This window comes from Eptatretus burgeri, chromosome 5, assembly GCF_056783735.1.
Source record: "Eptatretus burgeri isolate ZD-2024b chromosome 5, Ebu_testis_v1, whole genome shotgun sequence".
In the NCBI taxonomy this organism is placed as follows: Eukaryota; Metazoa; Chordata; class Myxini; order Myxiniformes; family Myxinidae; genus Eptatretus; species Eptatretus burgeri.
The window spans coordinates 30,905,076-30,920,532 of NC_140965.1; the positions used below are offsets into that span (position 1 = coordinate 30,905,076).

Sequence of the window (15,457 nt, forward strand, 5' to 3'; positions counted from 1 at the left end):
CACAATTTTTGCTTTCTCTTAAGGACTTGTCATTAATTATCTATCTATAATTCCAGCAAAGTGTGTGTGTGTGTGTGTGTGTGTGTGTGTGTGTGTGTGTGTGTGTGTGTGTGTGTGTGTGTGTGTGTGTGTGTGTGTGTGACCGCTGTTTCTTGACAACCACTGGTCCGATCTAATTGAAACTTGCCAGGTATATTGCTGGGGACCTGAGGATGTGCCTTTTCAAGGTTTGATATTAATTGGAGAAGTGGTTCCCAAGTTATAGCCATTTATTTACCAAACCAATGACAGGACACGTTGCTGCGTAGGCGTGGCCGATGGGGAAAGAGCGCGTTCCCCATTACGGGTTCCAATGAACGGACTTCCAGAGAGTGATTACTTTCTGTATTCTAATAATTTCTCGATTTCTTATGCGCATTTATAGATAAACACAATGCCCCAATCCAGTCGTTGTTTACGAGAGCGAAGGAACGGCCTGTTTAGTTGTTTGAAAGTTTTTTTGGTTTTTTTTTGCACGTACGGCCACGCGAGAGCGAAGGAACGGCCTGTGTGGTTGTTGTTTCTGGCACGAGGTTTGAAAGTTTTTTAGTTTTTTTTTTTGCACGTACGGCCACGCACGTACGGCCACGCGAGAGCGAAGGAACGGCCTGTGTGGTTGTTGTTTCTGGCATGAGGTTTGAAAGTTTTTTAGTTTTTTCTTTGCACGTACAGCCACGCACTAGTGTTAGAAAATGGGGTTGCTCCTGAAATAGAAAGAAAATAACAATCAACAAGCCGGGAGGCGACGATGGTTCACGGGCATTATTGAGGAAGCCCGACCGTAAAAACCTATATCTTACGTCAAAATTGACCAAATCAAATCGGATTTTTTATATGTTGTACTTATGGACATTACGCACAGCTTCTCGGAAATGAAATTGCGAGAAAAAATAAATAAAAAAGTTCAAGTGGGCGTGGCTCCGCCCACAAGGGACGTGGGCCGACCCTCATACAAAAAGACACAACTTGACGATGATATCTATCTTGTGTCCAAGTTTCATCAAGATCACATCAAACGTCATGGAGCTATGTTCTGGAGAGAGTCACAGACAGACACACAGACACAACGAAAATAGTGGTCACTACTGGCACCCGCAAACCAATATTCACAAATAATTAAAACTTACAAGTCTAATGCATTACACGTGTTCATATCGAATTGATGTCACTATCTCGAATAACAATAAACCTAATCAACGTCCTTTTTGGTATATTCATTTTGGGACACCCTGTAACGACACACACACTGATTATACAGATATTGTACGTGATTGTACATATTATATGTGACGTCATAATATTATACATACTCGCAGAGTACCCGCCCCATGGGCATTCTTGTTGCAAGCATGGAACACGTACTTCTGACGCATACGTTTATTTGGACGGTGTATAGGCAACTGACAGCTACTCACTCACTCCCGAAAATAACATAAAAATGACGCACACGGCTGGGGTATGTTCCACGACCAATCAGCTTGTAGAGCGCTCGCCAAGTAGCTTAAGCGCCGAAGCCAGCACTCCAACGAAAAGGTTGATAAGGAACGGCCGGCTTAGCAAGCCATAGCAAGCCGATCGGTGAATCGAACACACCAAGCCGTTTTCGTCAAATACTTACGGAATACATATGCAAGTCACACAATCGCGGAGTTATAATTAAACAATTCCGCTCTGTTTATTTATAATTTGTTTGTTTGTTTTTGTGCTGTGAATATTTTCGATAAGTTGACGACGTGAAAAGGTCAGCGTCTGTAACAGCCGATTAGGCGGTGTATAGCCTCGAATCTCTCAGTGTGTTAGTTTGTCATCTATTATTCCACACATATTTTTTTTTTCATTTCATCCTAATAATTTATTTAGATCGTTTTAAAGTAAAATGGGTTGTCACGTAGAAAGTTTTGCGCAGATCGGTGAAGTCCAGTTGCATCTGGTGCGTCAAAGAGTGACGTAAAATGGCGGGGATAGTAAAGGAAGACGGCAGCTGCATCCACTACAAGCGTCATTGTAAGCTTCTGGTGAGTTTCCCGACCTCGCTTCCTTCATCTCACCGTTCATGGTCGTTGCTGTCACTCGTCACTCTCTGATTTTTATTCATTCATAAGCCAACACGATCGATGTCCTTCGTCAAATGTGAATTCTCATGGCATGACCCGTCGGGATATGTAAGTTAAACAAAAAAAAATCAAAAGGAATTTCGACTTGGAGCAGCTCGTTCGAGCCGTGGTGCTTTCGTTCAATCTGCACCATTTCAGTTCAATGAAATCGTCTGTAAACTCACTGGTAATGGGGATGTGAGGGAGGAGAATCGTGGGGTAAATCACAGACAACACCAGGGGCTGCTTTGTACACATACAATATGACATTATTCGTTATAATTACAAAATACATTTTGGGTTTTATTTCGTCGTCTGGTGAGGATTGAAAAAAAAACAATGCTTTTACCTTTTTGACGAGGCACACACACACACACACACACACACACACACACACACACACACACACACACACACACACACACACACACACACACACACACACACACACACACACACACACACACACACACACACACACACATACACATACACATACACATACACATACACATACACATACACATACACATACACATACACATACACATACACATACACACACCTCACAAACATACCTCGTGCCTGGTGTTGGCTTAATGGTTATGGTGGTCTTGTCCATTGAATTAAACCCTGGTGGGGTTGACTCTGCGTGTCATCCTTCCGAGCTCGGCAAAATGAGTACCAGCTTGCTCGGATGAGTGAGCCATTCGAGTATCCTGCGTCGGAGTGTTGAGCCGTCCAGGATTGTGCCCAATATCCCAGGAGACTGCTTCGGCAGCACCGACGCTCTCCAAGGCAGCACCATTTATCTCCAGTACTTACATGTATCTAATTCCAGTTTAAATCTGTCAATCTGAGCTGCCACTACCTTTCCAGGGAGACCATTCGATGCATTGACTCCTGTGTTGGTGAAAGGCCCCTTGCCTTACTGACATCGATTCGCCCCTTCTTTACTCTCGGGTTGCGGCCCCTGGTCCTGTCGGTGCCCATTCTGCTGAGAAACTCTTCTGGACTTATTTTGTTTAGACCCTTCATTGTTTTGAACATCTCTATTATATCCCTTCCTAATCGCCTTCTTTCTAATGTTTAAAGTCCCGTCTCCTTCAGCCGTTCCTCGTCGCTGTGTTAAGCTAGGCACGTAATCATTCTAGTTTGTCGATGCTGAACCCTCTTCTACGGCAGTTGTATCTTTCCTCAGATGTGGTGACCAAAACTGAACACTATATTTATTTCGATGAGACCAATAAATTCCTATACCTCCGCTGAGGATAACTCGCTTTTGCGGATTCCCTCCCGCCATGGACGAATGGGACCAAGCTTTGGTGGGATCGCATCTGGAGATGGTGACCGATGTCAGTGGTGCGCAGTGGCCAGGTGAACGGGATCGGGCGAACCCCCAGGAGTGGAGGGCGAAATGGACCACGAATGAGGAAACGGCTTGCTCCACGAGTTGTGGTTCCTTGCTGGGTTGGAGATGGGTGCTTCAAGACCAGCGAAGGCTCTGTTCAGTCTTGGGGCTCGTGTGTGAAGATGACGACTGGTGGCAGCAGACGGGACACACACACACACACACACGAACATATGCAACACAACACAGGACTGTTAGATGAGCCAAACACAGCCACTGAGCTTGTGGGAAGTGCCATCACTTCCTGAGGTACTCTGGGTATCAGCGACATGACAATGATGCCACTCTTCTCACTGCACTCAGCAGTGCATTTCCTTGCATCATCTAATCCCTACTTTCATTGTTCTTGCCCATCTCCAGCACCTTATATTTTAAATTACATTTGCCAATCTTTTGCCCAATCTATTAAAGTATGTAGTCTTTCCTGAGTCTTTCACCCCCCCCCCCACCACCACCTCTGCTATCTACCTTACCTCCAAGCTTAATGTCATCTGTAAAGTTAGAAAGCCTGTCTTAACCCCACTGTCCAAATTGTTGATGTAAATTATGAAAAAAATCAGTCTTACGACTGGAACCCCGAGGAACCCCACTCATAGTTGCATCCTTCCACTCACAGCCACTCTTTGTTTCCTGTCACTAATCTTGTTTGTCACTCTTCAAACCACTCTACAAGCCCTCACCTTAGCTCACAACCTTCTTTATGGTGGCATATCAAATGCTTTCTGAAATTCAGGATCAACTACATCTACTGCCTTTCCCTGATCGATCCAATCAGAAAGTGCATCATAGAACTCCATTAAACTTGTTAAACAAGATCTCTTTTTTTGGTAAATCCATGCTGACTGTCTTTAATTAGTTCAAATTGATTCTAAAGGATCCCTAATTGATGTCTCCAACATCTTCCCCACAACTCAAATGAAACTAACAGGTCTATAGTTCTTTGATTCTTGTCTGGATCTTTTCTCAAATAATGGTGAACATTACATTTGCTAATCCTGTGGTACCTGTCCTGACTCCAGTGAGCTATTAAATATATCAGGTTAGCATCTTTGTTGTAGATCTACTTCAAAGTGGCCTGGCAGAATGTCCTTCCATTAATTATGGGCACAGACTCTGGCTTTGGCCCGTGTGACTCCTCTTCTCAAGACCATGTTATTGTGGTCGAAAGATACTTGTGCCACGAGTGATTTTGTAGATTTTGCCACATGCCCATTGTGGATTGTGTGGTGTATGTGGGACATTGTCCCATATAGAGAACCTCCAACAGTGGGACCAGGAAACTAGAAAAGGGATCGACACACGCCATGAAACAATGGGTGTCGAGGGAGTGTTTGCATGTCTGAGGGAAAAGGGGGGGGGGGAACCTGCGTAAAATTTTTTAAATTCGTTTTTCAAAACCGATATACGGATATATACCGATTTATACTGTGCTGGGATGATCCCACCGGTATTTCGATGCTGGACAGAACGAGGGGAAACTTCATACACCATGTTCCCTAAGCCTTGTGGATACCTGGGTGTTCATGAATATAACCGTATTTGGCTGCCAGGTCACATGGTCTGGCAGCCGTATAGTATTGAACCAAAATCTCAAAAAAAAAATTTCTCTTGAACCGCTTCATCGATCAATATGAAATTTCACAATTATGATCTCGTATTGATGGGGAATATGTTTCAAATTTCAACCTGATCGGACGCATGGTCTGGCATCCAGAATTTTTTTTTTTTCTTTTGATCTGGGTTTTTAGGTCATCTCGTTGGGAGATAACCCAATAAAACCAGTCTCGATGCCCGTACGTACGTACGTCCCCATTTTGTCTTCCGATTTTCTTGATATTTGGTATGTGGGTAGATGTCAATGAGGGATGCACGACGGTATGACCTTTGACCTGATTGAAGGTTGACCTTCGGTATGACCTTTGACCCGATTTCCAAAGTTGCAAAATATTCCATTTTCAAAATCTATCTCCTCTGCCGTTTGTGATCCGATCTTCGAAATTTCTTCGGATTCTGATAATATGGAACAATATCTAAATTTGGTCAGGCCGGTTTTTAAAAAAAATTCGTCCTGGTTATTGAGTCACGTGTCTTCAAAGTTGGAAAAATCGTCGATGTGATACGGTCAAAAAAATTTCGCCCGATCTTGATGAAACTTGGTATGTAGGTAGGGGGTCGATGAGTCATGCACGACGGTATGACTTTAGACACGATTGAAGGTCAATGTCAAGATCAAGGTCACTCCAAAGTTGAAAAATCAGCTAATTTCCACATTATCCGATCTCGGCGGAATTTCCAACGGATTATGATAGTAGGGTACAATATCTGAATCTGGTCGGGTCGTATTTTTCGAATTTGTAATTGCATTTCTGAGGTTTTCTATCCTTTTTACTCCCGGGCTTTCGTCTGCACATTGAACCAAAAGACGATGACATCGAAGCCATTCTAAGCCGATCAGAGATCCACATCTACAGAGCTTCAGAGATGACCGTCACCCCCAACCGAGGGTAATTTTTTTTCTTTTCTTTTGATCTGAGTTTTTTTAATGAATAAGGCTCACTTGGATGGGTTGGGGGTTAGAGGAGTAGCAGCTGAAACCCGAATCCTATTCAGGTTCCTCCTGATTCCTTCATCTTTGCTTTTTGCTTGCTTTGGTTCCTTCTGATTTCTCCAATGCAGGACTGTACCAATTTGGTCTTCCATTTGATTTGAATTGAATAATTATTTTAATCCCATTCTAAATTCAATTAAACATTGATAAAAAACGTCATGGGTCAGGGTCATGGTCGGGTGGCCGATCAAATTGGGACATCTTGGTTCCCGGTCATTACTGCCAGCAGTTATAAAGTGGCATTTCAAGTTATGTCTATTATTAATTACGTAACACACCAGTACACAAATGCCACATGAAATACACCACACGAAACTACACAAACACCACACACAACAAGTACTTGCGAGGGTCTGCAATCCCTGATTGCTCTTTGTTTTCCTTGGTCTAGGCTCATGGAAGAGCAATTACGCAGAACAAATCCGGACACAATATAACAAAGGGAACAGCAGGAGAAATGGGAGACACAAACGGCAGGGCAGAAGGAGAAGGTAGACGAAGACAGATAAACTAGAAGGGCACTTGGTGGAGCGCATACCTCCACCACACAATGCCTGATCTACAACAGCATATCGGCCCAATACATTTTTGAAATATGCTGTAGTGGCCCTATCTCTCAATGGTGAAGAATCACTTTAAAATAATACATGATTCTCAGATCTTCACCAAAATCGAATTGATTCATCCTTGCCACACACCTAACGTGTCCACCAAGTTTCATCCAAATCCGTCCACAATTTTTTGAGATATCCTGTTATATATCTGTTTATATCTATCAATGGTGCAGAATCACTTAAAAAAATTATAGTAGCCGGAACCGGAACCGGATCCGGATCTTCACCAAAATGTAATCGTCGGTACGTCCTTGTCACACACCTTGCGTGTCCACCAAGTTTCATCCTGAAACTTCAGTTTCATCATCATTTCAAAAAAAAATTTCACAATTTTTTGAGATATCCTGCACACAAAAAAACAAACAAATTGACAGAAAGAGGTGAAAACATAAACTCCTTCACCTTCGGTGGTGGAGGTAACAAGGGATGCAGGTATTGATGAGGGGTAGGGGAGAAGGCAAAGTGTGGACAATATGGATACATAAGGAAAATTGTGTTTGACCAGTTTGTGATGTTTGTCAAGGTCTGAGGAGAGGAGAAGCTGCTGTGTGTCTGTCAGAAGGATGACGGATTTTATGGCAGAGAGTGGAGTCATCAGCAAAGAGACAAAGAGGATTTTCCAGAGTCAGTGAGATCATTGATGAAGATTTGGAATAATATGGGGCCGAGAACACTGTCTTTGGTACTCCAGCCTTGACGGAGTGGAGATGAAAGGGTTCCGTTGAAAGCCACACGTTGTCTACAGGAGTGGAGGAAGTCGGTCATCCAAGACTGAAGTTGGCCTTGGGTTCCATAGGCAGACAGTTTGGAGAGCAAAGCAGGATGCCACACTGTATGAAAAGCTCAAGATCTGTCCAGAGAAATGGCCCTGATCTCATGTCTGATATTGAGGGCCTCCACCATTGTTGGGAGAGAAGAAGCAGCATGTTCCTGGTAGAGTGACCACGTCTGAATCCAAATTGATGATCTGAGATGAGGCTGTTTTATAAAAGGAATGATTTTATGTCGACTGCAATGATGGATTCCATGACCTTGCTGATGATTGGAAGGAAGCTAATTGGGCTGCAGTAAAAGGGATCTGTTTTTGCACCTTTTTATGTCATGCTGTGATGTTGGCTGATTTCCATTTTCCCCAGTGGATATAGGAGAATAGTCCACAGCCGTAACAATATACACTGAACAAAAATATAAACGCACCAAGCGATTGTTACTATTTTACCTCGAACTCATTAATACTAAATCTTCACAACAATTTGGTTATAGAATCCATGACAATTGAGCATTAAATTTCAAAACGTTCCTTGAGAATTCTGGCGACAGTCTTTGCGCTATAACAGCCGACACAACCGAGGTGTCACTGTCAGAGTTCACACAGTCAGTAGCGGGTGTGTCCACCGTTGGCGTCGCGCAGAGCGGTGCATCTCCGGCGCATGGACATCACCAGATTATCGCCTGCGCCTGTTATGCAGCCCGACAGTCTCATCGGCAGTCCTCGTGGCCGGTCGGAGTCGATCCCGGAGATGTTGCAGCCTCATGTGACGATCCTGACCGGCGGTGGTCACACGTGGTCGCCGGGCATGTGGGCGGTTCACGGTGCTTCCAGTCTCTCTGAGGCGCGTTCTCAGGCGGCTAATGGTGGAGTGGTGGACATTGAAGTGTGCTGCAACGGCCCGTACTGACGTCCCAGCATTAAGCATGCCAATGGCGCGCTCCCTCAAGATTTGTGACATCTGTGGCATGTTGACATTTGGCACCAGTCCACATTTTGGGGAGGCCTTTTAGAGGGCAAGCTATAGGGAGTGTTTGTGTCCTGGTCACGCTCACTGACCATCACTCTGTCAAGCCCCATGGTGCTCATGGGAAGGATTACTCAACGTGTGAGTCCACACACTCAGAGTGGTCAATTTCAATGGGAACATCTGTCTTGAGCAAAACAAAGGAACCATTGCTCAAACATATCATCGGTTTGACCATTTTCCCATAATGGCAATCTTGACTTAGATATTTAGGTTGGTGCGTTTATATTTTTGTTCAGTATATAATATATATATATATATATATATATATATATATATATTAAAAAAAAATATATATATATATATATATATATATATATATATATATATTTTGTTACGGATTCGCGCCCGCCGGCGTGCTGACGGCCACGTAACTCGAATCGCGGCACGTCGCCCACCGGACGGACAATCCAGTCGTGACCCTCTCGGACTAACGCCGGGAACCAGTCACGGGTGGACCTTTCGGTCTCACCGCGATCGAGCCAATCGGCCCCCGCGTGGGATAGGGTTGCTCGCCAAATTCGACCTACCTAAGTACCCACACGGAGGGTAGACCGGGCGATCGCACCTCGCCGCAGGTCGACTTCGGACACGGGCTACTTAAGCGACCCGTTCCGTACTATCGGGATAACCGAGCGGTGTTATCGTCTGCCTCGACGGTTCGATTAATTATCGGGCGTATTCGGCCCACTACCAACCCTTTACGTGAAGCAAGATGAGGATTCAATGAGAGAAATGACGAAGCGAAGCGGGAAAGCAGTTCAACATAAAGCACATTTATTCGCGATGAACGGAAAGCACACATATACAATTCCACCAAAAGCACATAGAAGGAAAAGAAACACAATGCAATTTTACACAAAAAGCAAATGTAAAAGCGAAGACACAATGCAGAGCTATCCGACTACCGAGCACACGGCAACACTTATACAATTCTACTTCACAGACGGCGCCGACAACACATACCCAAAACCAAGAAAAAGAACACCCTCAAGGATGAGGCGGGCCTGAGGCCGAGACCGGGTCGGGCCTACCCGTCTGGTGATGAGACGCGGAGCGGCGATGGTGCCTCAACTCCGCGGGCCTCGCGGACAGTGTCTGGTAGGGGGTGGGAAAAGGGGCCCCCTTGGTCGCACTATCTCAGCGCGGGGGGGAAACAGGAGGGGGTTGCTGATGCTCGGGGAAAGGAGGATTTTTACTCTGTCTCGAGTCCCGCGACGAGCGTCTCCACCTCGACCAGGTCGCGCCGTCGGCCTCCCTGGTGTGCAGCTCCCGGCACCGACGCGAGCACCCCCTCGTCTGCCTTCTCCGCCGCCGCCTCTCCACAGCTCCGTCCTCTTCGCTCCGACTCCAACTCCCAACTCTTCCTCCTGCGAACTTCCCAACTGCACTCAACTCCAACGCACACGACGACGACGACGACGACCAACCCTTTTCTGACGAACCAACCCTATAAGCCCCGTGGCTTCGCCTTTGACCCCCTGCCTTCGACCTTTCACCTCGCTCCCCATTGGCCCGAGAAAAAGTGGGCGTGAATGCATTTTGATCCATGAATTTGCATATAGCGACCGCCCTCCAACGCCCTGGAGGCGGGGCCAAATCGCCCCTCGCTCACCGATTGGACGGAACAAAAGTGGGCGTGAGTCGTTTTTGATCCGTTTTTGGAGCGGAAAATCCGTGGTTTTGTACACGCTGTTCGGCGCGCGCCCTGCACGAGTCCAATACCGGTACCCACAAGCGGCGCAAGAACGGTGGCGATGCGACGGTTGCGAGGTGTGACGGGAAAGGTCGTGGCTGTTGTGGTGAAGCGGCGTTGTGGTGGGTGGTTGATGTTGTGACGACTGTTGAGACGCGGTTGGCGGTGGTAACAATGGCGGTTGGTCCAAAATAAAGATAGTAAAAGAAAAACGGCTATCCTGAAGAGTCGCAGCACGCATGAATGACATTTATTCCCTCTAGACAACGGGTTTGGGCCTAACTACACATATACTTCCTCTCCCAAGACGTGTCTGACTCCCAAGTATCACTCCCTGGTTACTCCCTCTTACGGTATGACAGACCTGAGCCTCGTCCTGGTGGAGGTGTTGCTCTCTTCATCAAAGACTCTATTCCTCACTCTCCCTGCACTGCTCTCTCTCCCCCACACCCCCAGGAATACCTCTGGCTTCGGCTTCCCCTCCACTCCCACCTCATGTTTATATGTGTACTGTACCGTCCACCGAACAGTGATGACTCCATCTACACCTCACTCTCCGAAAACATGGACCATCTTCTATCTTCTCATCCAAACTCTCTCTTCCTCTTATGTGGCGACTTCAATTGTCATCACGCCAGTTGGCTAGGTGTGGGTACCTCTCTCACCTGCCATGGGACATCAGCAAAAGCTTTCTGTGACTCATTGGGACTGACTCAATCGGTCAACTTCCCGACCCGGATCTCAACCAATGGTACTCCATCTCTTCTGGATCTGATTTTGACAAATTTCCCTGACAATATCTGCTGCTCTTCCTTCGCTCCAATTGGTTCTTCTGACCACGTCCTTGTTAAAGTGGACATCTCTCTGGCTGTCATCAGAGAACCACCTCACCGCCGTCGAGTCTGGCATTTCACTCAAGCCGACTGGCAGGGTCTCCGAGCAGCCATCAAACTTACAGACTGGTCTCCTATCACTACTTTCTCAAACATCAACTCATCCTGGGAATTCTTTCAAAGAAACTTGCTCTCCCTCATGCACAGATTTATCCCCTCTCGTGTTCAGTTGTCTTACCCTTCCTCCCGCCCTTGGTTTACTGAAGCTTGTGGTGAGGCAGTTGTCCTGAAACAACTTGCCTTTGCCTCATGGAAAGCAAACCCAACTGAGGGCAATCTCAGTTCTTTCCACAAAGCTCGGAACAAGTGTGTATCTACCCTCAGGAGAGCCAGAAAACAACATCTTTCTCATCTCAAGTCTGAACTCTCAAACCTCTCTCCCTCCTCAAAATCCTGGTGGCGTTTAATCAAATCTGTTTCTGGTGTATGTTCCCCCTCCATCCCCTCCCTTACCTCAAATGGCCGCACTGCTGATTCCACACGTGATAAAGCTGAATGTCTAAACTCGGTGTTTGCAGCTAAATCTTGTGTCCTAAACCCATCACTATCTCTACCCACTTTACCCAGTCGCACCCAACTGTCCCTGGACTCTGTATCCTTTTCTCCTGACAAGGTGGAGAGCTTGCTTTCAAACCTCGAGTCAGATTCTGCAACTGGTCCAGACGGCATCAGCCCACGTGTCCTCAAAGCCTGCTCTTCTGCTCTTGCTCACCCTCTCTCTGTTCTATTCACCCTCTCATTTTCCCAAGGTCATCTGCCATCTGCTTGGAAATCTGCTAACATCACTGCCCTGCATAAAAAAGGTGCAAAAACAGATCCCTGTAACTATAGACCAATCAGCCTTCTCCCAATCATCAGCAAGGTTATGGAATCCATCATCGCTTCAGACATGAAATCCTTCCTCTTCTCCAATGGCTTGATTTCCAATCATCAATTTGGTTTCAGACCAGGTCACTCTACCCTGGATATGCTGCTACTGCTCTCCCATCAATGGATGGAGGTCCTCAATGCCAGACAGGAAATCCGAGCCGTATCCCTGGACATATCACGTGCTTTTGACACAGTCTGGCACCCTGCCCTACTCACCAAACTCTCTTCCCATGGTATTCAAGGCCATCTCCACTCATGGCTCGCAGACTTCCTCTCCTGTCGCAGTCAACGTGTGGCCCTAAATGGAGTTCTTTCATCCCCTCTTCCTGTGCAGGCTGGAGTTCCTCAAGGTAGCGTTCTGGGCCCTGTTCTTTTTCTGGTTTTCATCAATGATCTCTCGGACTCTCTGGAAAATCCTCTATTTCTCTTTGCCGACGACTCCACCCTCTGCCGTACCATCTGTCATCCCTCAGACCGGCAAGCAGCAGCTTCTTCGCTCACTGCAGATCTGGATAAAATCACAAACTGGTCCAACACGTGGAACATGTCTTTCAATCCACACAAATCTCACACTCTCACTATGTCTCTTCGAAAGGACCGTTTACAACACCCCCATCCACTTTCTCAACAATCCTCTGGAAGAAGTCTTTTCTTTCAAGCTTCTGGGTCTCACTATCTGCCATGACCTTTCCTGGGAAAGTCACATTTCCAACCTTGCCTCAAAAGCCAGTCGCCGACTGGGAATCCTCCGTCGTGCAAAGTCCTTCCTCGGCCCTCTTGAGCTCCTGACTACTTACAAAGCTTTTGTCCGTAGCCTGATGGAGTACTGCTCTCCCCTCTGGGCTGGTGCTCCTGCCTCCCACCTTTCTCGACTTCACGCTGTCGAAACCAGGGCTTTTAAGATCATTGGCATCTCCCGCAATGAAGCTGAGTCTTTGGGCCTCTCACTCAATCACCGCAGGTTGGTCGGTGGTCTTTCTGTCTTCTACCGACTCCTCTCCAGCCTTGCCCCCCTGCTCTCTCTGCGATTTGTCCCAACCACATTTCCACAGGGCGCTCAAGGTCCGCCAACAACCCCCTTCTGGTAAAACTACCAAAATCACGAATCACTGCTCATCTTCACTCTTTCATTCCTCTTTTTTCCCGCCTTTGGAATAAACTTCCTCACTCTATTCTTTCCCATTCTTCCCTCCAGGCTTTCAAAACAGCTGTTCACCACCACCTCTTATCTTCCCCCATCCAAATCCTCGATCTTTTCTACCCTCGATAATCCACCCACGACCACTTCCTTCAATTCTTCTGCTTTCCTTCCTGAAAGTCCCTGTAATGTCCATCTTCTCCTCGCCATGTTCCCCGTCCCATCCCCATCCCTCTCCCTTCCACAGTTCACCTGTGTCTGTTCCCCAATGTTTTGTCCCTTCCACTCCCACCCCTCTTGTCTCATGCCTCCTTGCTGTGAGTTGTGTGTTAGCTCTCATACGAGCCTCGACCAAGGTATACAAAAAAAAAAAAAAAAAAAAAAAAAAAAAAAAAATACTTACCGAGATATCTCACCTAAGGGACCTGAATGGTGGTTTGCGAATTTGGTAACCACAACACTACCCCCTCCCCTTTTTACAGACTCGTCCCGAGTCGTCAAATTTTCGTGTGCCATCATGTGTAGTTTTCCCCTAGTACATTTTACCTACGATCCCTGAGTGCGACATTCATGGTATTCGTGTCCCCAAAATAAATAACCTGAGGGCTGCGTAACTACCTAAACAAACTCACTCACACGGACGACTTAAATAAAATTGCCGGCGCTAGGACAGACATGCCGGGGGCGCACTCATATTTACAGTACATCTTAACCTTAACTTACAAATTTTACACTAAACCATGGCCCAGGATCACTGAACTCTGCAAAAGAAAGCAGTTAGCAGGGAGCCAGGCTGCCCACATGCAGTCTCTGGCTCAAAACAATGCAGGTGACAGGGAACGTGGCTGGCTGCTCACACGCAGTCCAAGGCCTTCCCTTTTGAACTGAACGCAGTGAACCACAACGGTGCATGGGCTGCACAAACGCAGTCTCCGTGCCAGCTCAAGTGGCACACGCAATGAACACAACGAATGGATAGATGAATGGTTTGAATTGAACTCAGTGAACCACAACGGTGCATGGGCTGCACAAATGCAGACCCGTGTTGTAGCTGCCAACAGGGCAGTTCTCGCAGCTTGCAAACTCTTGCCTTGCGGATCCTGGCGCACATGGAAATGAACAGGGGGGGGGGGGCAAAGCAAAATTGAACGGGGCTGGTGAACGTGGGCAGTGGGCATGGCATGGCAAAGGCAGCAGGCAAACACAGCCCGCAGAAGAAGGCCGCCGCAGGCAAACACAGCCGGCAGATGAACTGGCCGGCACAGGCCTTGAAGTACCACAGCTGCAGACGATCTGGCCGGCACAGGCCTTGCAGCAACACAACAGCTGCCGATGAAGTGGGCCGGCCTCTGCCTTGCAGCAACTCAGCCAGCAGATGAAGCTGGCCAGCCTTTGCCGTTCAGTGGAGGTTGGTGGAGGGAGTGCGGTGGTGCTGGCCACTTGGAAGGCGGGCTCGGACCTACCTACCTGTCTCCCTTCCAACCTATCGCCTTTGCCTGTCACTGTACATACCCACTCCCTTAATTTGTCAAACCCCAATTTAGCCCCAACTTATTTTTTTGTTATTATTATTATTATTATTATTTTTTTACTTCCCCACTATAAATCGTCCCCTAACCCCCTTTATCGTCTTTGTTCGGCTAACCTATCCTGTCACCTAGCCTACTCCCAACCCCTACGTTCCCTTCCCGGAGGGGAATAAGGGAGAGCTAACGTCCTGTGTTGAGGCCCAACGAAGCATCAGAATGGCCTCCCCAGAGTTCGGCGATCTTAACACCAAGTGGGTCCAGCGGCCCACAACGACAGCGAGGGGATGGATGGTGCGGAGGGGTACATCTCCTAATCTACCCTAACCATTTAACTGTTAAACTACCCCGGGGCTTTCAACAAGCGCCTCTCGCTTAAACTATTGGTTCTAACAACCCAGATTCCCGTCGCCTGTGTTGGTGTCCTTACAATTTCGGGCCTCGCCCCCCAATTTTCTCTCCGTGCCCTCACACGGTCTCATGGCTGGGACACGTGGCTCCCTTTGGCAGGCACGACCCTCTGCCGAATCTCCCGCTATGGCACCCCCGGGCACTACACTGCCTCCGAGCCTACCAGCTCCCTAACACCGGGGAGTGCCCCCATGGCACCTCCCCTGAAACGCACACGTGGCAGGCTGGCTTCCCGGGCCCCTTTCCGAGGGTCACCCATGCCCACAACACTGCCCACGCGGCTAATGGCGCCCCGGGCCCCCGCACCAAGCAGGCGCACCCGTGCCCACTACGCTATCCCGGCCCCCCATGGGCCCTTGGCC

At 47.4% G+C, this 15,457-nt stretch overlaps 1 protein-coding gene across 3 annotated transcripts in view; it reads left to right on the plus strand.

Moving 5' to 3' along the window:
- Window positions 1-1,931: 1,931 nt before the first annotated feature.
- The window catches only part of RCHY1 (ring finger and CHY zinc finger domain containing 1), a 73,434-nt gene continuing 59,908 nt past the window's right edge, over window positions 1,932-15,457 (plus strand). For all 3 annotated transcript variants that reach the window (XM_085881271.1, XM_085881273.1, XM_085881274.1), the window contains exon 1: window positions 1,932-2,054. In XM_085881271.1, coding sequence (XP_085737397.1) covers window positions 1,992-2,054 — 63 coding nt within the window. In that variant the 5' untranslated portion in view covers window positions 1,932-1,991. The remainder of the gene's footprint in view (window positions 2,055-15,457) is intronic.